A 22,442-nucleotide genomic window follows, 5' to 3' on the forward strand; every position below is an offset into this window, starting at 1 on the left:
TGATGTGACAAGATGTCTCCAAAACCATCTCAGGGGTCAGTAATAAGAGGTATCGAAATGGCACACAATCCCAAGTCATTCTGCGATCTATGTTTTGACTTTTTACAATCCCCAACTGTCCTCCTCTTGACCATTTTTGGGGGCATTTCTTATTTATTCCAGACCAGTGATTAAGACATAGTGGTTTGCATTTCCCAAGGAGAATAAACCGACGTATAATGTATGATGTGAGGCCCTATGTTGTCAGATCGTGACTGTAGAGGTGTGTTACTAACCCCTCTCCGCTAAGTCCTGAGTGTGAACACTGTCGAGGTGATCAGTCAATTTAGAGGAGACCATTGGTTTTGACGAAAGTTTTTTTTTTCATCAGGACCTTCAAGTTCCTCCCCATGTTTTGGATTTTCATCTATCTATTTTGTATAAATGTTATTATTCATGTTCAGTTATTATTATTTTTTTTTTAGAGGTGGGGGGAGGGTTTTTTTTTTTTTTTTTTTTTTCGGTGTTATTTTGTTTGTTGTGGTTGGTTGGCTATTTGTTTCTGTGTTTATTTTTTTGCTTGGTTTGGTATTTTTGTGTATTTGTGTAGAATTTACTTCTTTGATTTTTGGTTGAACAAAGAATTGACTAGAGTGGGATTCGAACCAACGACCTCCGGATTAACGTGCCGGCGCTCTACCAACTGAGCTATCTAGCCCTATATTGGCGGTGTCCCTATTTTGTCAATATCTTTGTTCGGGGGTGCCTGTTAGAAGCCATACAACCGTTAACTGCCGTGTAGCCAGGGATCACACCCTTCTTTGAAACTTGATCTGAACCTGAATTCATCATGCTTTTTTTGTGAAAATTGTCTTACTACTAATTGTCTTGCTATCACCATTTGTTTGCCGATGAACTGTCCCAACAAAATTCTTTTTTGTATGAAACAATTTGTTCCCTTTAACCTGATGTGACAAACCTAAATGGTGGCTTTGAATGATCGTTACAGATCTGAACTAAGTGATCAATCTTATATTGCAGGATAGCGCGTTAAAAAACACACAGGCGCAGGTGTTCTTTTTATCACACACAGGGCGTGAGGACTCCAAATTACACCCATCAACATCCGGGGCGACAAACACTGTATCCCTCGGACAAATATTTGGCTCTGGTCTGTGAATGTAAACCATGTCAAACAAGTCATTAATCTTGGTAGACATGTTTGATTAGAGAGAGAGAGTGGGTGAGCTCGCAAACTGGACAGTGCCAAAGATCGGATCAATTCAATTTGTCATTAATTCAGTTGCCTCAGGTTTTTTTTTATCCAGACTTAGAAATGGAATCAATACTCAAGAATCTTTAATGCCCTGTCCTTTGTTGTAACTGTTTGAAAGATTTTTTTTCACATAAAAACAAACTTGAATAGCTTTCAGTTTTGCATTGGGGATAAGGAATATACTTTTAACCCTTTTTTTACTATGTTTTTACACTGATGTTACAAACTTGTTTATACTAGTTAAAGTTGCATGGTATGATTTTTGTTGAAAAAGTTTATGATATTTTTATTTTTGAGACTAAATTTTGAGTGATGATGCTGTTTCCAAATAAAAAAAAATTCAACAACTTTGGCATTTAGAAGCTACAGACAATGTACACAAAACATTGGAGTTGTGCATACAAAGCTGATGGATGTGAGAAAATGATGGGATCACATCTTTTGATGGATGTGAGAAAATGACGGGATCACATCAGTCGTGATTTCTTTTGTTATTAACCACCACTTACCTTTGGCAGATCTTTTAGTTATTATGATAGTTTATTCATTTATTACGTTTCATAAAAAATATTTTCAGATGCACAATGTAACAATAGTAACAAATACAGGCTACCTTTATGCAAACAGAATATTTTAAAATGAAATATACACTGTAAATTACAAGAACAATAGTTGAAAACTATTAACAGAAATTACATCAGCCAGCTAGACCACATCAAAAACTAATAAAAAGCCTGTCGAAATAAATGGGTCTTGAGCAACGTTTTGAAGGGCAAATCAGCCCCAAAACAGGCCTGGCATTTAAACAAAATATTTAATAACATTAATCCAATTTTGTCAGATGCAATTTAAATCAAAGCAGATGGACAACCAGTGACATTTCATTTCCTGTTGTTGACAGTTATTGGTGCATGATCTTCATCTCAATGCAGAAATTGTGTTTTCTTCAAACCTGTATTTCGGGGTTGCACGGTTTGTTGATGCTACATGTACATGTTCATTGAATTCTTTACTTACCATAGATCGGACTGGTTTCAGACATAATAGATGTTAAATTTGCATCGGGGATAAAGAATATTAATTTTGGTTTTTTACCCATACACCGATGTGTGTTAGCACTGTATACTCGGTACTTTCCCGAGTCCTGTGAAAAAACTGGTTTCAGACAGTCTAAAAGCTAACCAAAATATAATGAGGGAATTTTTACTCCATGGCAACTTTGCAAATTCTTTTTGTTGTTGCTCTTTTTCTTGTGGTGGTTGGGGGGGGGGGAGGGGCAGCTCACCATCTACATCATTCGCAATATATGTAATGGGTAGGGTTGATGGCCTTAGCTTTCGATCCAAACCGGACCTTCTTTAGAGGAATAAACAAGTATAGACTAATGTATATCCATTTATATAAAAAGATGGGCTAAAGGGATTAAGGGAAGGGATCCAGAGAAAGCGGGAAAATTAGAGCCAAGTAAAGTTCTTTGTAATAATATCTTACGGTAAGTCGCTTTCCTGTTTATCGTACTCACTCCAGCTACTCAAAAATGTGCATTGTGGTGGAAATTGAAAGTGAATCAAATAGAAAATGGGAGAAAACAAATGTAAAAAACAAAATTACCAAACAAAAACATGAATTGGGTCAAGGAAACAGTTTAAACGTAAAATGGGTCGGCTATTCACAATGGAGGTTTGCTTTCTTTATGCGTAGAACAGAATCCTTTAAAATAAAAATATAGGCCTAGTGATGAACATGATTGTTCTGAGTAACGTAGTATGCACTTCAAATACATGCTTGGCGTTTACATGTACATGTAGTGTCATGTCGATTAATGCATGTTGGACACATGAATTCCATTCTTTGACTACAGAACCAGGCGAATCAACTCCAAACTGGTTTGTGGATTGGTCTAGGGATCCCCCAGAAGCCTATTGTGTTTGGACCCCCCTACATGTAGGTCAAATTTAAAGGTCATTATGTCTAAAACAAAACAAATGTTGTCCAAGTAATAACGCCAGAAGGATTTGGCTATCACCTCCAAACTTGGTTTGTGGACTAGTCTGGATCCCCCAGAAGCCTATTGTTTGTGGACCCCCTCCCCTCGCAGGGCAAATGTCCAGGTCATTATGGCTTAAACAAAAGAAATGTTCCCCAAGCAATAACCTTAAAGAATGAGATTAATCTAAGCTGAGCATTTGTGTTTGTCAATACATCAATCTTTTAGCCTTCAAGAAAGACTCTGCTAGGGTCGAAACATCAGGCCATTAACAATTTTTTGCGTTTATACTCTCGGTCCATTTGGTTGGTAAGTTGTTTGCAACAGCTAATTCTATTTTCTCAATACATCAATCTTGTAATTTTGTTGATTTAATTAAAGACAGTGGACACTATTGGTAATTGTCAAAGACCAGTCTTCTCACTTGGTGTATCTATCTAAACATATGCATACAATTACAAACCTGTGAAAATTTGAGCTCAATTGGTCGTTGAAGTTGCGAGATATGAATGAAGTAAAAAACACCCTTGTTACATGCTTGTGTGTTTTCAGATGCTTGATTTCGAGACCTCAAATTCTAAACTTGAGGTCTCGAAATCAAGTTCGTGGAAAATTACTTCTTTCTCGAAAACTACATCACTTCAGAGTGAGCCGTTTCTCACAGTGTTCACTGCCTTTAACTTAATTGATAATTTGTTTGTTTACAATTTATTTTGTGTTCTCTTGCTTTGTTTTTCTTGATTCATCTTTTTTCTCTTGGCTACATGTAGCTCAGTCTGTGTTTTGTTTTACCATTTATTGTTGACAATTTTCCCCCATTTTTCCTGTAAAGACCCCAATGGAAATAAGTCTACTCTCTAAATGTAAAAGAGTGAAAACACCACTCTTTACATTTCGAGCTGTCCCTCATATGGCTCTTCAAAAAGAGTGGTGGTATATTCACTCTTTAAGAGGGGTTTCACTCCAGTACAGAGTGAAAAATCACTCAAATAGATGCAAACTTCAATCTAAAAGAGTGGAAGACCACTCAAAAAAGAGTTTTCCTTCATATGGCTCTTGAAAGAGTGCTTTTTCACTCTGTTACATTAAGAGAGAAAGTTATTAGCTTTTGGGGGCTTATCCTTTGATTGTTTTGTACAGCTTTCCCTTTCTTGTATGCTACTTTGGTTTATTTTACTTTATTGCATTTACATGTACCTCTTTATTGCGTGTATGTTTGCCATTTCCGTGCTGTTTTTAGCCCGAGAAAATTCAATCAATTCAACTTAAGATGAGTTGTCGGTATAATGAGAGTGACACCACACTACTTAACAGTTAGGATCACCTTAAATCTTAGTAAAATTGGAACTGGAGAGTTCTATATAGACTTGAAATTTAAAGCCATTGGACCCTTTCGGTAAACAGTATTATCCAAGGCCCACACTTTGTGTATCACAACTTCTACATGTACATGTATATCAAACAACAAACCTGGGAAAATTTAGGCTCAATCTGTCATTGGAGTCAGGAGAAAATAACGAGAAAACCCACCCTTGTATCCGTTTCGCCATGTCATGACATGTGTTTAAAATAAATCCCTATTTCTCGCTATTGAGAATTGATATTGTTTTACTGGTTTCTCAAAAAGTAAAGCACTTCCTGGAATAATATTTCAAGAGAAGTCTTTCACCATTCTGTAAACCCTGTAAGTTATTTGTAAATCTGAACACTTTTTTTTTTGTCTGTACCGAAAGGGTCCAATGGCTTTAAGAAAAATATACAGAAACATGATGAGAATTTTTGAAAAAATCATTTTTGAAAAAATCATGACAAATTACAAAAGCATAGATTAGCTTTTCTGCCATTGTGCAGAATTTCGTCCGGGTGAACAATAAATGGCTCTCATTTATGCCTACGGGTAATTTTGGCCATTAGGTTTTACAAGGTCACAATAAACACAATAGTTTGAAGGCCATTTCCTATCAAATACTCGCACTGATTATTAATTGCTAAGGCATTAGTTTTTGACTGTATCATCTTGATGGAAAAACACAATACAATTTTTGTTTAGCGTGTTGGTGGAAAGAGCTACAATAGTTATTCATCGTTAGCATTGATATTGAACAAGTCAACTGTGAAGGACGGAAATGAAAATTGATTTACATGAGCCATTTCCCTTGACTTGGCCAATGTGTACCAACATGGCCAATAGCTATCGCTTTATGTTGGTGTTATTTTTATTTTGTTCTCCAAACAAAAGCTGGTGAGCATTTCTTCCCACTCCGTAAGGCTAAATAGATGTAAAACACATCATTAAAGGTATGGACACGCTTGGTAATTGCTCACTAAAATATTTTAATTGATTTCAAGACCTCCTCTGAGGTCTCAAATTCAAACTTCTCAAAGCACAAAAACTTTTGCGACAAGTGTTTTATTTTATTTTCTTCCTTTATTTTTTCCCAACTTCACTGACCAATTGAGTATTTTATGCATATGTTTATGTTGGGATACACCAAGTGAGAAGACTGGTCTTTGACAATTACAACATGTGTCCAGTGCCTTTAAAAGCAACACATGTTTGGTAATTACTCTTAATTAAAGGCAGTGGACACTGTTGGTAATTGTCAAAGACTAGCCTTCACAGTTGGTGTATCTCAACATATGCATAAAATAACAAACCTGTGAAAATTTGAGCTCAATCGGTCATCGAAGTTGCGAGATAATAATGAAAGAAAAATAACCCTTGTCACACGAAGTTGTGTGCGTTTAGATGGTTGATTTCGAGACCTCAAGTTCTAAATCTGAGGTCTCGAAATCAAATTCGTGGAAAATTACAATGTACTTCTTACTCGAAAACTATGGCACTTCATAGGGTGCTGTTTCTCACAATGTTTTATATTATAACACCCCTTGCAAGTGTTCTGCCTGCTCATTGGTTTAGAGCACGTCACATGACATGTCTTAGTTTTGCTAGACGACAGCCGTGTGATATTGCGTCGGTTTGCCATGCGCTAGTCCGAAGACTAGCACACGGCGCCGTGCGCTAGTCCGACAGACTAGCACACGGCGTGCAGTACCCAGACGTCCGTTGCGTGTTCGAGGATGATAAATTAATAGTCTGTAACCATTTCGGATTGCACGACACTACATGCAACACAGTAAGTAAAGGTGTTTGCAATCTGTATTCGCGTCGTCCGATTGTAGCATTCAGGTCTGTAACTTAATAATAATAGTACAGTATTTAGAAATGTTTTGGGTGTTATAAAACAAATATTGACTGCTTTTACTCGTGCAATGGTTAAAAACTATGACTCCCTCGGTGATCCCCGGAGCGTTCTATTTTCACTCGGCTTCGCCTCGGGAAAATAGAACGCTCCGGGGATCACCTCGGGAGTCATAGTTTTAACCATAGCACTCGAAGCAGTCAATATTTGTATACTATCAACCTCTCCCCGTTACTCGTCACCAAGAAAGGTTTTATGCTAATAATTATTTTGAGTAATTACCAATAGTGTAATGTGGATAAAAAATAATTAAAGAATCACTTCTAATCCCCAAAGGTTTGAATCTGAGATGCAATACTGTCAGTAATAGTTCTCAGATTGTGTATTCTAATTATAGATTATTCTCCCTGTGTGTACATCTGCTCTTTTTCAACAATACCTCAAAATGTGTCCACCTTTTGAGATGAAATTTTACAGGTTATTTTAATTGTATATGATCTGGGTTTTTTATAGGATTTAAACAGTCGAATTGTTCCAAAAACCCAAGATACACTTTCCCTTTAAAAAATAAGAACAAAATGAATGTCAGAACTCCTCTGTACTGAATGACTTGAACCAGGACACATTTAACTAGGCATAGAAATGGATTAATCTAATAATAAAAACTGGAGTAATTGTTGGGGAGTTGGCTCATTAACCTCAAACAATTCCTCCGCATGCTGGGCCCAAATCCATGAATTCGTTTAGCAGATACTTTCTGGACAGGATATTTTTTGGACATAAACACTGCTTACCGTAAAGCAAAGCAAAATTAGGCACGCTAACTTGCAGTGGGTTGCAGACCATTAATGCAACAATACAAATCCATAAGCCATTTTGAGATACCGTGGACATTATAACAGCACTACTTGGTTTGGTTAAAATCAGAGCCTAATTTTAAATGGAGCACAAAATATGCGTACCAGAATAAGATTACTAATGAAACTCCCATGTCACCTGTACAATTTGTGACTGCCATCCTGCTTATTTCGGCTAAGCAGACAATATTGATAAGCAACATTTTCTGCTTAATCAGCTCTGATGATATTTTTCCCTGTCTGTATATGCACCCAAACCAAACAGTGCAATCCTACAGCATACAGTGTCTATCCATTTACTCAAAAAGGTTTAACGTGAAGGCGCAGATCTTTTATGAATCAAGCTTTTGCATACAATTGGTTTCTGCTATACATGCTGAAACAAACAAAAAGTAGCTACACATGTAAGCACAAAATACCATTTGTATCATTCTCATTTTTACTCTGCAGAAAAGTGTTTAGCATTATTTCCTGACTTAGCCACTCCATGAAATTGGGCCGTGGATAAAGTGTGTTCAAATTTACTGAAGATTTAAAAAATAGGTTGTTCAAATTTATTTACTTCCAATATTTTCAAGGGAGGTTGTTCATTAACACATTCTTTAATAATAATAGTAATAATTATTATAATAATAATAATAATAATAATAATAATAATGGACACTTTTAAACCGCTGGTATCCACCGCAAGCAGCGCTCATGGCACTGCTCTACAAGAGAACAACTATCAAGCAGCAAAACAAATTAAGACTTACACTTCTGCTCTATGGATGTGAGTCATGAATTGTCTCCAAAGACATGGAAAGTAAATTTATATATACTTTTGCCATCTCTTGCTAAAGCAAAAGGTTCTCTCCATGCACAAGTTAGCGTATTGGGCCGATACACGCAAATTGCAGGACAGTAAACACAAATTTCGGCTAATAAGCTAAAACAAAAAATATTAATATTACCTTTTTTTGTATATACTAATTTCACAAAAATCATTATAATATTATAACCATGGGAGTTAGTTTTACTGTATCGCAGTAGGGCTTTTAAAAAACCAAGTGAAACACCAATTAGAAAATATTCATAGAAACTTGTTTCAGTTCAACGTGATTTGGCCAAACATCTAAAAAATTGGGTCCAGTAATGCCCCACAGTTTTAATGAAAACTGGGGAGAATCCTGCATTATGCTGAATATTAAGCATACTGACCATGTCAACATGTATCTTTGAGAGGGCAAGGTCAGTTTAATTGTGCCGAGGGGCAATTGTTTGACCATCCCAAAGTCTAAGGGTAAAATTTTGATTAACAAGGGCCCATGGCACTGTGTAATTGAATTTAAACCTCCATGGAGAACTGACCATCAAACCATTATCTGGTGCAACACAAATCTGGGTCAATGCATTTTTTTATTCAAACCTTGCAATAGTGGAGTATTATTGTGTAACCTACATGTACAAATAAAAGTAAGTGTCAAACAAAGCGAGATACACCCTGTTGTACTAGATTTGGTTGAGCTGTAACCTCAATCCATTCTAATCAAATTTGTTTTTTGTTACTTCATTCACTTACTCATTTTTGTATTTAAATATTCAACGATGCTGTTTCAATCTATACAAAAAATTGGGTCGGTTGTGGGTGGGTATCTTTCATTGTTGACGAATACGAACATGTAAAGATTCAGCAGTGTTGCCCTTTGATAAACCTGTGAATGAAATTCTCATGTGTTTGCAATCTGCCATGAGCCTATATGTGGTCTTGAGACTGTATTGAGACTGTCTTGATACTCCCAGACCAGTATTCAAGACCAAGACCTGTCTGGAGACCTCACAAGACCCAGACCAGTCTTGAAATAGCAAGGTAGTCTTAAGACCACAAGACCTGTTTTGAGACCAGGAACAGTTTCAAAACCAAGAACTATCTGAAGACCTCACAAGACCTAGAACAGTCTCAAGACCAAGACTGGTTTTAAGACTGTAAGACCAGTTTCAATACCAAAACCTGTCTGGAGACGGTAGTTTCGAGACCAATACCTATCTGGAGAACGTAAGACCAGCTTCGAGACCATGACCTATCTCAAGACCTCACAAGACCAAGAACAGTCTTGAGACTAAGTTGGTTTTGAGACAGCAAGATGGTCTTGGAACTACAGGACCTGTTTTGAGACCAAGACCTGTCTGGAGATCGTAAGACAAGTTTCGAGACCAAGACCAATCACGATACAAAAAGTCTTGAAACCAAGATCGGTCTCGATATTTAAACTGGTCTCAGGACCTTAATGTATAGCACTGGTCAGTGAAATTGCTCTTAAAATATTTGGCCTTGAGATCAAGACTGGTCTTAGGACTAAGACCTGTTTAGAGACTTCAAGACCAGTCTCGAGACCAAGACCAGTCTCGAGACCAAGACCTGTCTTGAAACATAGATCAAGATCGAAACTGGTCTAAAGGCTGAAATGTATAGCAATTGTCAGCTTAACATAAATAACCATGAAATTGCTCTCCTAATATTCTTCTGTTCCATATTGATTTGACTCTTCAGGACTTTTAGATCTTGCTAACTCATACTGTGAGACTCATCTAAAGAGACTATGTGAGCTGATCATCAAGCAGGGTATTAACATAGAAAACACTGCAACATTGATGGCTGCTGCTATCAAATATGAAGCACAGGTAAGTTCACTATTCTTATAACAACCGAGACCAAAGTTGGATTTGAACCATCTATTTCTCTTGAAACCAATACCTTTCTCAAGATTAAGAACAGTCTCGAAACCAAGATCCGTCTCGAGACTGAGACACATCTCAAGGCCTAATGTATAGCACTGGTCAATGTAACATAAGTAACAATGAAATTGCTCTTTAGAACCCTGCAACATTGATGGCTGCACCTACAATGTACATTATGTATTAAATATGAAGCACAGGTAGGTTCACTTTAATCTTCAAACTGTAGTAGCCCTTGATGTTTAAGTCAGCGAGCTGTTTCTTTGGAGCATCACCATCTGTGATCAACCATGTCCAGGGTCTATACTGGATAGAGGCTTGCTGAATCTTTTGTCACTCTTTCGGTTTACACCTACCAGCCAGCAGCACTGCTAAAGCACAGTGAATACTTTGACAAGTATTTCAGCCTGTTAACCTTAGCTTTAGTTTCGTCACTGTGGTGTTTCAATTTGGCGATGCAGTAAAAGCCACACCACAGTGGCCTCTTTTTATTAATTTAAGGACATGCCCTCTAAAAATACTACTAGGACCAAAGTCGGATTCGAACCAGCAATCTTTAGTTACATGTAGTTGTTTGGAGTGTCAAACTTTGTTTTGCCACCTATTGATTGATCGTTTGAAACCAATCCAAAATCCTTTCCTCATTACTTTTGTCCTTGTATACACACACTCCCATAGCTTTACTATTGTTTCAAAACGTACACAACCATGCATGATCAGAGATGTTTTGAATCATGAAACAATCAATCAATCTACATCTACATCATCTGTGCTGGTACGCGGCAAAGTCCAATTCTGGATGTCATGCTCTGATATTGCTGACCAGCCGGTTATTGCACTTGTGTCCTTGAGCAAGATTTTATACCCATATTTGATTTGTCCTTCGGATAGGACATTAAACTGATAGGTTTCGTGTAAGAGATCATTGGTAGTTCACATAAAAGAACCTAGAACACTTATCTTGGGGAAAGTAGTGGTTAACCCCCTGTGTTTCTGGTTCACATACACGTGTAGCAAGCACCCTTGTTTACAGGTTTCCCGAGGCTTGCGAGCCACAGTTACTGTTACTTATGAGCCATCCTTGGTTCCATTAACAGAAATATAAAATAATAATGCTAATGCTCCGAGTATAAAGCACTGGTTGCTGTTAGTTTAAAAGATAGGGTCATCATCTGGTTTTTGTCAACTTCATGCTTATTTATAGTCAAAAGTAATTGAAAACAGCAAAAAACCTGAAAAGTTGATCAGAATTATATTTGGTTTATGGTAACACCACACCATCATGCGTATATCTTACTTGCCAGGTAGAGTTTGTTCTTTAGAGAACTGTCATGCTATATATTCTACTACTTGGAGTAGACTTATCGGATTGTTCGTGAGACTTCTCAGTTCTGAAAAGAACTGTCCTGCTTTTTAATAGAAGTTGTTATAAGTAGGTGTCTGTAAGGGTGTAGTTGTAGGCCCAGTCAATTTTCTATACTTTCTGCCTTCATTAGGTAGTGGTTAAAAAGAAGGACAGTTCTTTTCAGAACTGAGAAGTCTCCCTAACAATCCGATAAATCTACTCCGCTGTAGTAGAATATACAGCAAGACAGTTCTCTAAAGAACAAACTCTACCCGGCAAGTAGATACACACATGGTGTTACCGCAAACCAAATATATATTGATACCTCACCATGCAATGCCTCAATCATTTGATTAGAATTGATGAGAACAAGAGATTTCAAATACTATCTAATTATGGCCTGCAAACTGTAGCTGACATTTCATATGGCATCACTCTAAATGCCATTTATGAAAAGTTCCCAAGCATTTTTGGCTCGGGTAGTCACATTTTGCTATTCTATAAGTGTTAGACTACCATAATAGTATCTCTTGGGCTGACTACCATAATAGTATCTCTTGGGCTGAATAATATGCAAAAGAAAAACATCTTTCAACCCTGTGATATTAGAAGAATGTTTTTTTGAGCAGTGACGCCAACAAAATGTCGTGCTCTCATGAGAAAAAAAAGTGCCTGCCTCAACAATTTTCTCTGCCTTGTTCAAATAAAAAAAATATGGATGTGTAGACAGTTTCAGGCATGGAGTTTCATTTTTTTACATGTTGAAAGGACAAGGCCATTTTCATTTTGCAAAGGGCACTTCCAGCGGAAAATCTTAAGTCAATGGGAAGTTTTTGATGGGCACTAAGGCCAAGCCCAGGGGCAACGGAGACCATGGCCTGTGTGTAGTTCAAGGCCTGCAATTTTTCTTGTTGTGATTCTGGTCATGGGAAACTCTTCTGGTTGAATTTAAACATTTTTTTTGACAAACCCTGCTGTTTGAAGGATTTTGTGCCAAAATAAGCTCTGCAAAAATCTTTGGTATTGCAGCAAGAGCTAGGTGCAGGCACAGTGGTATATGATTTGAGAGGGAGTTCAAAAACAAATTCTAACCAGACCTGCAAACATTGAAAAGGAAGGATTCTAAACAATTTATTTTATTATATGGCCAAATAGCTGCTATTGGTAAATCCACATGAATAAACCCTAAAAGTCATTTCCTATTATCCCCTCCTCCCCTAATTACTACTGAAATTACCGGCACGAACAAATAACACAATACAAAATAATTTGTTCAAATCATATTTGTCCTTTCATGGAACAAAAAATGTTGTCTTTATCACTCACCTAATGAGGCTTTTTGCAGATAATCAGTTGTTTGTGAGCGTTAGATTATCGAATTACAGAGACACTTTCAGAGATGGCAGTTAAAAGGGACCCATAAAAGCACCAATTAACATCTAATGCACTTACTGTCATCTATTGCTCTGTTATTCCTGATCAAAATTAAATACATTTTTTTGAGGCAACCTTTCTGTAAAAAATTAGCAAATAAAATAAATTCTGTGTTCACCTTAATTGCCTCTACTTTCTAGAGATAATTTAGACAGTCACGGCAATTGCTGATAATTTCTTGAGGTGGTATAATTTTATTTGTGGCATCTCAGTTTTTTTTTTTTATGAGGGATGGTGTTGGGGGGTGGGGGTAGTGGTCTGGGGTGTTTGCCAAGTTGGCACTGAGTGTTGAATATAGTTCACCGGAGACTGTCATTAGAAGATGTGTGTACTGTGTAGTTTTGCTTTACATGCTTGAGAAAATCATTGAGGGGCATGTGTTTACGCATAGAGAAATTGACCTTAGTTCAGTATGCTTTACAGTTGTCGTAACATGCTTGATCTGCCAATGATCAGAACCTCTAAGCCCCACCCCCCCCCCCCGATCCTTTCAAATGAGATTGCTTAAAATAACACTGTAAATATCAATTAGGAATGCAATACAAATAATGTGTCAAAATGGTACTTTTTTTATTAGAGTCCGTCTGTAAAATAAATATACTATTATCGCTGAAAAACTTTAGGTTGATCAGATTTCCAAAAAGGTTCTGTCTTTAAATTCTGCAATTTCGCAGTGCATGTTTTTGATGCATGTAACTTGCTCTTACCCAGACCAGCTTGTGTTTATCGTAGGGTGAAATGTTATCGACCCCCACCTGTGACAGAAGCTCTGCTGTTTACATTAAAGATTTCAACACATGATGAAGTTCAAGTTGCAATCTGATAACTCTGACATGAGATAATACAATAATAACATAATAAAATACAATTTTAATTTTCTGCATACAAGGTTTTCTTAGGTTTGATGTAACATGAGAACATTAAACTTCTTGGTAATATGTGAATGCAAAACATAAAAAACATGACAGAAGAAACGCCCTTGTTGCACAATGCTGTGTGCTTTCGAATGCTTAAGTATAAGCGCTTCAGGTTAAAAGTCTTTTGTTATTTCAGTGAGAAATTACCTCTTACTCAAAAACTATGCAACTTCAGAGGTATCCTTTTATCACAAAGTTTTATACTGTCAAAATGGACACTGGACACTATTAGTAATTATTCATAAATACCTCAGACAGTTTTGCTATTCCTATTGGTGGAGAGCGCGTCACGTGTTTAAACCGTTGATAATTACTCAAAATAATTATTAGCATAAAACATTATCTCGCAACTTTGACGACCAATTGAGCTCAAATTTTCACAGATTGTTATTTGTACATATTTTGAGATACACCAAGTGAGAAGACTGGCCTTTGAAAATTACTAAAGGTGTTCAGTTTATAGATGTTCAGGCCCAGTTTTATAAAGTGCTTAGCGGAAAATAGTGTGCTTACTTTGCAATTTCCCATTTTATTTGCGCTGCTATACCGTAACCACAGGATAAGGTATGCTCCCTTGCATGCTAACCATAGCAAATAAATTACAAGAATGCAAATCCATTGTGGAAGTGCAAGCTGACTGCTGAAGTTTCTTGCTAACCTACAGCCGGAATAATGTGCTTAATGTGTAAGATTTTCTGCAATAGGAAGCATATAAATTTGCCTATTTGGGCCAAACTTTTTAGAGCTGCTTAATCAGGAAATATTGCTAACGATTTCCTGCGAAGTAAAATTGAACAGTATACCAGTCACAACTGGTACAGTGTACATGTGAAATGGTATTTTGGTCGCTAACTGTATTCTACTACAGCATTATTTTGTTGTGCTTAGCTACTCATTGTGCTTAAGCAGCTCTAAGAAATTAGGCGCTGTTTGGTCAGCTGTGCCATTAAACAGGATTGGTAGAGCTGACAAAATAGTTGCAGACAGTGTTGTGTCCATGTTCTTTCATGTATAGAGACACTGGACAATATTGGTAATTGTCAAAGACCAGTCTTCGCACTTGGTGTATCTCAACATATGCATAAAATAACAAACCTATGAACATTGGGTGAGTCAGGAGAAAAGTCTGACTGTGGCTTATAAAGACACTGGACGCAGTTTTGAGGTAATTGTCAAAGACCAGTCTTCTCACTTGGTGTATCTTAACATGCATAAAATAACAAACCTGTGAAAATTTGAACTCAATTGGTTGTCGAAGTTGCAAAATAATAATGGTAGAAAAAAATCCCTTGCACATGAAGTTGTGTGCTTTCAGATGATCGATTTCGAGACCTCACGCATGAGGTCTCAAAATCAGTCCAAATATTTCACTGAGAAATTACTTCTTTATCAAAAACTACATTACTTCAGATGGAGCCCTTTCTCGCAGTGTTTTATACTGTCAACAGCTCTTCATTGCTCGTTACTAAGTACATTTTTATGCTAACAATTACTTTGAGTAATTACCAATAGTGTCCAGAGCCTTTAAACTTTCTTCTCCTGTTTTCACAAACTACAGTGTTGCACTCGGACCACTCTAATAGATCATGTAGGACAAATTGCAACAAGGCATGGTAGAAAAAAGATGCCACTAAATTTAGACCCTGTAGAGTTATGTGATTGGTTAATTGCCGCCAGACAGTTTCACTATGTCAATGTGATTATTAAGTTACACGTCTCTGTAATTGAGTTTCATTTTTTTGAGGCAGACAAACATTACATATGAATTAGAAAAAAATACAAATGGATAAAGTATGAAATGTAAAGATAGCCAAAACTTTGCACTAGGAGGTATAGTTTTAACTTCTTGTTGTCAGTTTTATACATGTAGGCCTACTAGGTTGGGTATTGTTTCGTTTGTGACATTTTGATTCAAATGTTGCTTTTTCATTGCTTTGATGGTTTTTCTTCGTCCTTTTTTATTGGCCCACTTTGACAACCTTTAATTAAAGGTAAAGCTGTTGGTCCCATGTGTTGTGTCATTACATGTAAAAGAACCACGTGCACTTATCGAAAAGAGAAGGGGCTCGCCTCGGTGTTCCTGGCTGTGGCTGCTGTACGCGCCGTAGCACCTTGTAAACCATTATGAGGTGCTAAATAGTTGGGTCTCAGTATTCACCACTGCAATAACCTATCTTTCTAAAAGTTTATGTATACTCAGCGCCCTGAGTACCTTGTTTGGTAGATACGTGCGCTATATAAGACTTTGTTATTATCATTATTATTATTATTATTATTATTATAATTGTTCTTGAAAACTATAGATGATTGGAACAAATGTACACATTCCAATGATATACATGTACCACCCCTTTAAAGGAACACGTTGCCTTGGATCGGTTGAGTTGGTCTTTGAAAAGCGTTTTTTGACCGTTTATTATAAAATGCATATGGTTAGAAAGATGATGTAAAAGTAGAATACAATGATCTACACAAATATGCCTCGAAATTGCGTGGTTTTCTTTTTACCTCGTCCAAAAACACGGTCGGCCATTTATGGGAGTCAAAATTTTGACCCCCATAAATGGCCGACCGTGATAGTTCGCGACGTAAAAAGAAAACCGTGCAATTTTGAGAGATACTTGTGTGGATTATTATATTCTACTTTTAAAACATCTTTCTAACCATATACATTCCATAACAAACGGTTTCAAACGCTTTTTATAGACCAACTCGTCCGATCCAAGGCAACGTGTTCCTTTAATGAATGTACTCTCTTCCAATAACCAATGATGAACCATCCCTTTATGATATGTATCTTAAAAACTAGAGGATTGGAATGAATGTACTCTTCCGATAACCAATGATGTACCATCCCTTTATGATATGTTTCTTGATTACTAGAGGATTGGAATGAATGTACTCTTAATAATAATAGCAAAGTCTTTTAGAGCGCACGTATCTACCAAACAAGGTACTCAAGGCGCTGAGTATATACAAAAAGATAGGTTATTGCAGTGATGAATTTTGAGACCCAATTAGTTATTAGCACCTTATAATGGTTTACAAGGTGCTACGGCGCATACAGCAGCCACAGCCAGGAACACCGGGGCGAACCCCTTCTCTTTTCGATAAGTGCACTGGGTTCTTTTACATGCGTTACACAACACATGGGACCAACGGCTTTATGTCCCATCCGAAGGACGAAGCAATGGTTAAGTGTCTTGCTTAAGGACACAAGTGTCACGGCTTGGGATTCAAACCCACACTCTCCTAAATCCCAAACTGTGCGTGTAGCACCCCATGTATGGTATGTATCTTGAAAACTAGAGAATTGGAATGAATGTACTATTCCACAAACAGTATAGTGTACCACACCTTTATGTATAGCCAGAGGATATAAATGTATGACCTCTGGATGACTTAAGTCTGAAAGTGTTCCATTTTATTTATTTTTTTTACCCCCAGGAACTTGAAGACTTCTGCTTTAAGTTTGCCGTTAATCACATGACCGCTGTTGTCCAGACTGATGCATTCCATAACCTAGACGAAGTATACTTAAAGGAGTTTCTGAACAAGGCGGCACAGTGGGGAGCTTTTAAATACTGACAGGAGGCCCCACCCCATCTACCAGTGGCTCCACCCTCTCAGCCAGGTGAGGCCTCGCCTTAAGCCATTGGCCCAGCCCTATTCTCAGATCAGCAGCCATTGTAACTCGTTAACATTCCCCATCTACTTGGAAGGGATTTATGAACAAGGTGTCACAGTGGGGAGCATTTAAATGCTAACAGGAGGCCCCACCCCATCTACCAGTAGCTCCACCCTCTCAGCCGATACAGCCACGCCTTAAGCCATAGGCCCCGCCCTAAAACCAGATCACTAGCCATTGTAACTTACTACCACTCCTCATCTGACTTCTTCAATCACTTGTCAGAGGCCTCTTCTGCTATTAAATAAGTCCTGGTATCAGCGATGTGTTTAAAATTGGCTGCTACTATCCAACCTTTAGGGCTGTTGGAGTTATAACATATTAGACCATATGCATTAAGGTCATCAAGGCGCCATCTTGGAGGTAAACCGATGATAAAATAATAGATAAAGTGCGCAAATTTGTACACATGGCTCACAGGACTGGCCAATGAGCAACCTCCTTTTTACCTCTAGGCGAGAGCGCCCAACTCGATGACATCAAAAGGTCTATACCTACGCAAAGGTGATGGTTTAAGTTACCTTACTTGTAGAAAGTATTCTGCCATTCAGGCATTTTTTTTTTTTCAATATAATCAGAAGCCATTAACTTTGTGCAATATACTTAAGTGATACATTGTTTTTAAGTCGGTGTAATATCTGCAATTACTGACTAATTAATAATGTGAAATGTCCTAGTTTGTTTTGTTGTTGTTATTTGGATGTTGTTGTTGATCATGTTGTTGTTGGTGTTTGGAAGATGGATTGAAGCACATAGGAGTATAAACCTTATGCATATTATTACATCCTGCCACTATCTTAGATGTAAAATAATGATGAAACAATAGAAATGCTGATTAGTCATGTGTAAGACGCACAGGATGAGCCATTACACAGCCTCCTTCGCCCCACTGCAGTGACGTGTTGTACATAAGGTCTACTACTACTGCATGAACCACGTTAATGTAAGAGATTGTTATAGGCGTAAGCCCTTGAAAGCCCCAGCTTGGTGTTCAGGTTGGCAATTTGGCATAGTGGTGTCTTTTCTTCCTCTGGAGCTTCCCTCCCACAACTGAATCTGAAACTTCCTTCTATTGGGTTCTTGGCTAAGTGTAGTGATTAAGTTTGCTTTTCTGAGGACCATTTGCTTTCCAACCAGAATTAATAAACAAAGTGGAAATGAAATGGCATTAGGCTCTGTTTCGGTGAGGAGCTTTAATCAGTGGAATGGAGCCTAAGCTGTAGCCCTAAGCCAGAGACAGACTTAAAAGGACTGGGCGAGTTGGTCTATACAAAAATGCTTGTAATTGTTTGTTATAAAATGCATACATGTATGTTTAGAAAGATGATTTAAAAGTAGAATATTCTGATCCACACAAAAATGCCTCAAAATTTCACAGTTTTCCTTGTACGTCATGAACATGTTAGTTCGCAAAGTAAAAGGAAAACCTCAAATTTTTTAGGCATGTTTGTGCGGATCTTCATATTCTTCTGTTTTAAAACATCTTTCCAACCACATCAATTTCATAACAAAAGGTTTTAAATGTTTTTCAACTCGACCGATCCAAGGCAACGTGTCCCTTTAACCTTGAAATCCATTGTAGTATATTGACTAAGCACACAAAGATGCTAAGCACAGGTAAATTTTACGAAGCAGGATACCAGCTTAAAAATGCAACTTGGTGCATGCTGTTGCACTGGTTCCCTGAATTTTGCTCACACAAGAGGCATTTGTAAAGTAGTATTTTCTGGTAAGTGATTGGTCTTTGAGACTGCTAGAGTGTAAAGTGCCAGTCCATGGCTAGTCTTGGTCCAAAACGTTACTATCTCATACTCGTAATTTGATAACCAAACAGAGGGTGCGCTTTTCTTCTTGAACTCATTTCGGTTCGATGTACCAAACCAATGATGAATAGTGACTCATTCCCTTGTTGGAATTGATCCATGCAAAGGTTTCGGAACCAAGACTAGTCCAAGCCTAGCCGCCTAACCTTTGTGTCTTCACCTAGGAAACTTGCCCAAGGGGGCATGGTTGGCTCCTGCGTAAAACGCTCGCCTCTCACCAAGGTGACCCTGGTTCAATACTCGGCCAGGGCCATGTGAGTTGAGTTGTGCAATGGTTCTCTGCTGTGCAACGAGGGTTTTCCAGACCATCTGCTTTTCCTCCCTCGGGAAAAATCAAACACTTTCGATCCTGGCTGTGCTCCGTCATAATGGGTTGATGTGGCTGGCTGCCAAAGGCGCCCTTGCATGCCTGCTTCTTGAACACGTTGTAGCCCCGTCCTTCACACTTCAGCTCTTAGCTGCAAGAAAGGATGATGATTATTATTGTTCTTATTGAAAGTACACAATTTTTAATGTGGAAAAAACTTAAAGTAAGGGCCATAGATTGGTAAATACTTTTACAATCAATGACCATAAAAACTTACTTGGTGAGAAACGTTTGTATTGAGTGACTACCTTACCTTTAAGGGCACTTAATCGAAATAGCCTGCCCCTTTGGATGAGAATATATAAATCACATTGTATAATTGTATTTATTTTTCAGTATTATAGCATCAAGGCTTTGCATGAAAAATAAGTAGAGTGCTAGTAAAGTGTCAGCCCCTGAAGATGTCTCAAGTACACTGCAGAGAAGGTCAAGACTCGCTTCTTCTCAGAGCCATTATTTCTTCCGAGGTTAGACTATTGTGTGGCGGTAGCCTTGGCACACTAAGAAAGTATCTTGGGGGATGGGAGGCTTGGCTTCGTGTTGAGCTTGTGTCAAATTCAATATGAGTACAAAAAGTCCTGAATGCTTTTTTGGTAACGGTGTTCCTATCTTTTTAGGTTTCTCATTATTAGGATACGAAGTTGAACAAAACCAAATGTTGTAAAAAATAAAACGTGTTGGTATACCCATGTATTCATATATCGAATTGCATTTAAAAAAAATCCAAAAGGTCTGTATTGGCCCGGTGCACAACGCAGAATGCACCTCTGCACACGAAGTGTCTGTAATTGTGGGTGTCAGTTCATTGCGCACATTTTGACTCCCAACATGGTGGACAGGTAGGCATGTATGGTGTGCTATATTTATATTGTATATTATTGAAAAAATGTTGTCAAGTAATTCGTAAGGTCCTAATTTTTAAGAATGCTAAAAGTGCTTACAATTTTATTTGTTTGTTATTAGCACGTTTCGTTTATTTTGTTTGTATGTTCGTTTTTTTGTTTTTGTTTTGTTTTTTCCCCGTTTTTTCTTACTTAATTAGGCCTTTATATAATATGTTTGTTATTTATGTTTAAGCGGTTAATATTGAAGCCAAATATGTAAATTAAACAAGCATGATGTCAGTGTTGAAACATTTATGCAAATCAAAGAGCATGATATAAATGTTGAATAAATTATGAACAACTCAATCTTAATTGTCAGAGTATGGTCATTCCAAGACCTCATTAAAGATGCTATGGCAGATTTTTTTGCCGGTTTGACCCACACATTTTGATTTAAAATTAAATAGGTATTTTGATGGGGGTCGAGAAAGTTGCAAGCTTTCATTTGAGCCATTGCTCGAAAAAGTCCGCCAATTATTAGTAGCAGTGAAATAAAGTGATGAAAGTTAGCTTTTGTCGGGATCCCGACAATATCACGTGACCAATTCTCAAGTGTTTTATAAGAAACGCTTTAAATTTTTGTCATGGTTTCTGACCATTAAAAGTAAAAGTTAAACTTGTTTTCGAGCAGGTGATACTCTTTGAAATACCATTCACCCCAAAAAATCTATTTTTTAATGTTTTGGGCCAAAAATCTGACATAGCATCTTTAAAGGGTCTGTACGGAAGTGTATGTTTGGTAACTTTTCACTCTTTGCAAAGAATTGCGTCATGGAGATAGAGCCAACTTTTTATCCAAACAATTTTGAATCTGAGAGCGTTACTGACAGTAATGCTTTTCAGATTGTGAATCCCAATTGCAGATTACTCTTCCTGCAGGGACATAACCGCTCCGGATTTTTGGCAACAATCAACTTACACTACTACTGAAATGATATTTTCACTGACTACTTTTATGGTCTCGTTTTCTACAGCTATAGGATTGACATAAACTGTAGGCTACAATTAAGAAACGTACCTGCCATCTCACCAAGACCACAGAAATCATGAGTTATGCTTTTCCCAAATACTGCAAAAGACTGAATTCACTCCCCTACTCAACAACCAGCCGTCGATTTCACAAAACTCTTCCTAACTTAGGACGAGTCCCAACCTTGCACTGTAGCATGCAAACCTTAAGATTAATCCTAAGTTAGGACGAGTAACTCGTCCTAACTTGAGATAAGACGAGTCCTAACTCTTTGTGAAATCGACGGCAGCATCACTAGCCCCACTAAGACTCGGTGTGCTCTCATAGGTGCGCAAAAGCTCCTCTCTCCTGACCTGTCCTCATTGAGTGTTGTTCCTAGAAAGGAGCTGTTCAATTATTACATTAAGATCAAGACGGGTCTGAGTTTTGCATCTATGGCTACGACTGTTGCCGAGTGAGTTATAGAGTGGTTTAGAGCGCGTCACATGATATGTCTTAGTTTTACTAGACGGCCGTGTAGTGCATCGTTTGCCGTGTGATAGTTCATCGTTTGCCGTGTGTTAGTCCGACAACTACCATACAGCGTACAGTACCCAGACGTCTTTTTACCAACCTCGAACCCAATCGGTTGTGAATCTGTGTATCTGAAGCGTGCGTAGGAACGTTACGTGTACGAAGATGATAAAAAGTCTGTTGGGGTGTTATAAAACAAATATTGACTGCTTTAACTCGTGCTCTGGTTCAAACTCCGACACCCTCGGTGATCCCCGGACCGTTCCATTTTCCCTCGGCTACGCCTCGGGGACAATAGAACGCTCCGGAGATCACTCACCTCGGAAGTCGTAGTTTTAACCATAGCACTCGAAGCAGTCAATATTTGTAGACTCAGTACTTGTCCGAGTTCTCTGTGTGGGGAAAAATAACAGGCACATTACTCGAGTGTGATTCGAACCCACGACCTTTGCAATTTGAGAGCAGTGTCTTATCAACTAGACCA

At 37.8% G+C, this 22,442-nt stretch overlaps 1 protein-coding gene across 4 annotated transcripts in view; it reads left to right on the top strand.

Moving 5' to 3' along the window:
* Window positions 1-20,751, top strand: part of LOC139945186 (RCC1 and BTB domain-containing protein 1-like) — a 35,760-nt gene extending 15,009 nt beyond the window's left edge. For all 4 annotated transcript variants that reach the window (XM_071942476.1, XM_071942477.1, XM_071942478.1 and 1 more), the window contains exons 13-14: window positions 9,833-9,963; window positions 17,161-20,751. In XM_071942476.1, coding sequence (XP_071798577.1) covers window positions 9,833-9,963; window positions 17,161-17,301 — 272 coding nt within the window. In that variant the 3' untranslated portion in view covers window positions 17,302-20,751. The remainder of the gene's footprint in view (window positions 1-9,832; window positions 9,964-17,160) is intronic.
* The last annotated feature ends 1,691 nt before the right edge of the window (window positions 20,752-22,442 follow it).

The sequence above is a fragment of the Asterias amurensis genome, chromosome 12, assembly GCF_032118995.1.
Source record: "Asterias amurensis chromosome 12, ASM3211899v1".
NCBI classification, from domain to species: domain Eukaryota; kingdom Metazoa; phylum Echinodermata; class Asteroidea; order Forcipulatida; family Asteriidae; genus Asterias; species Asterias amurensis.